The 1253-nt window shown below is 53.4% G+C and overlaps 1 protein-coding gene across 1 annotated transcript; it reads left to right on the forward strand.

The window, feature by feature from the left end:
• Positions 1 to 192: 192 nt before the first annotated feature.
• Positions 193 to 1065, forward strand: LOC112468203. The gene has a single exon (XM_025037287.1). It carries the CDS (start codon positions 193 to 195, stop codon positions 1063 to 1065), a length of 873 nt encoding a protein of 290 aa, XP_024893055.1.
• The last annotated feature ends 188 nt before the right edge of the window (positions 1066 to 1253 follow it).

Here is a 1253-nt window from a genome sequence, read left to right on the forward strand (position 1 = left end):
AAATTGCAGACCGAAATTACGGCGGTTATATCGCGCTGGCGCAAACATCGATACGTTTACACCGCGGACATCGCGAAAATGTATCGACAAATTCGATTAGATCCTCGCGATACAAACTACCAGCGAATTCTCTGGAAATTGTCTCTCCACGCAGTAATAATCGTTTACATCTTGCTCACAATTACGTACGGAATGATATGCGCGCCGTTCCTCGCCCTCCGTGTTTTGAAGCAATTAGTTAGCGACGAAGGTCACCGATTTTCGCTCGCGGTTACTATCCTGCGCGACAATATTTATATTGACGATGTTCTTTTCGGCGCAAGTGACGTAACACGCTTGAAGCAAGCCCGCGATCAGCTGACCGCTCTATTGAAACTAGGAGGATTTGAATTGAAAAAGTGGGCAGGTAATTTGCCCGTTCTTCTAGAGGATATCGATCCGTCAGATCACGGCTTAGCGTGTAATAAACAATTAGCGCAGGACGAACAGCTCAAGATTCTAGGAATCGGATGGAATCCAGCCAGCGATCTATTCGAATTTCGAGTGTCGCTCGCCGATGCCATCCCGGAGAGCAAGCGTTCCATTCTCTCTACGATCGCGATGTTCTACGACCCGCTAGGCTGGGTCACCCCCGTGACAATCACCGCCAAGATATTCATGCAAAGTCTCTGGCGCGAAACGTTAAATTGGGACGACGTCGTTTCCGCGCCACTTCTATCTCGGTGGAAAGAAATCCACTCTCGACTCTCGCACCTAAACCGATTAAGAATCCCACGGTGGACCGGTCTCAGGACAGACACATCTCACGCAGAGGTGCACGGATTCGCTGACGCGTCGAACGCCGCGTACGCCGCCGTAGTATACCTCCGGGTAGTTTCTTCCGACGGTCACGTGACTATCACTTTGCTTATCGGAAAATCAAAAGTCGCGCCTCTAAAACCCCTCAGCGTTCCCCGCTTAGAATTATCCGCGGCGCTTCTCCTCGCCGAACTCATGGCATTCGTGCGCGACTCGCTCGGCTACGCCTTCCCGGAGTTTTGCTGGACAGATTCCGAGATCGTGTAACGATGCACCCCGTGCGCTAAGCATCGTTCCCGGCTAACAACCGCCGGATGCCGCCCGACCGACAATCAGTCGGGCGAAGACCAGGGCGCGGTGCGCCCACATTTTAAACGAATTCAAAACGTACCGTGTGCGCGGGCCAAGCGCGGCACCGGTGCCTCCCGACGAGCGACGACGGGAGCCGAGCCGCC

The sequence above is a fragment of the Temnothorax curvispinosus genome, unplaced genomic scaffold (assembly GCF_003070985.1).
Source record: "Temnothorax curvispinosus isolate PA1 unplaced genomic scaffold, ASM307098v1 QBEX01001759.1, whole genome shotgun sequence".
NCBI classification, from domain to species: Eukaryota; Metazoa; Arthropoda; class Insecta; order Hymenoptera; family Formicidae; genus Temnothorax; species Temnothorax curvispinosus.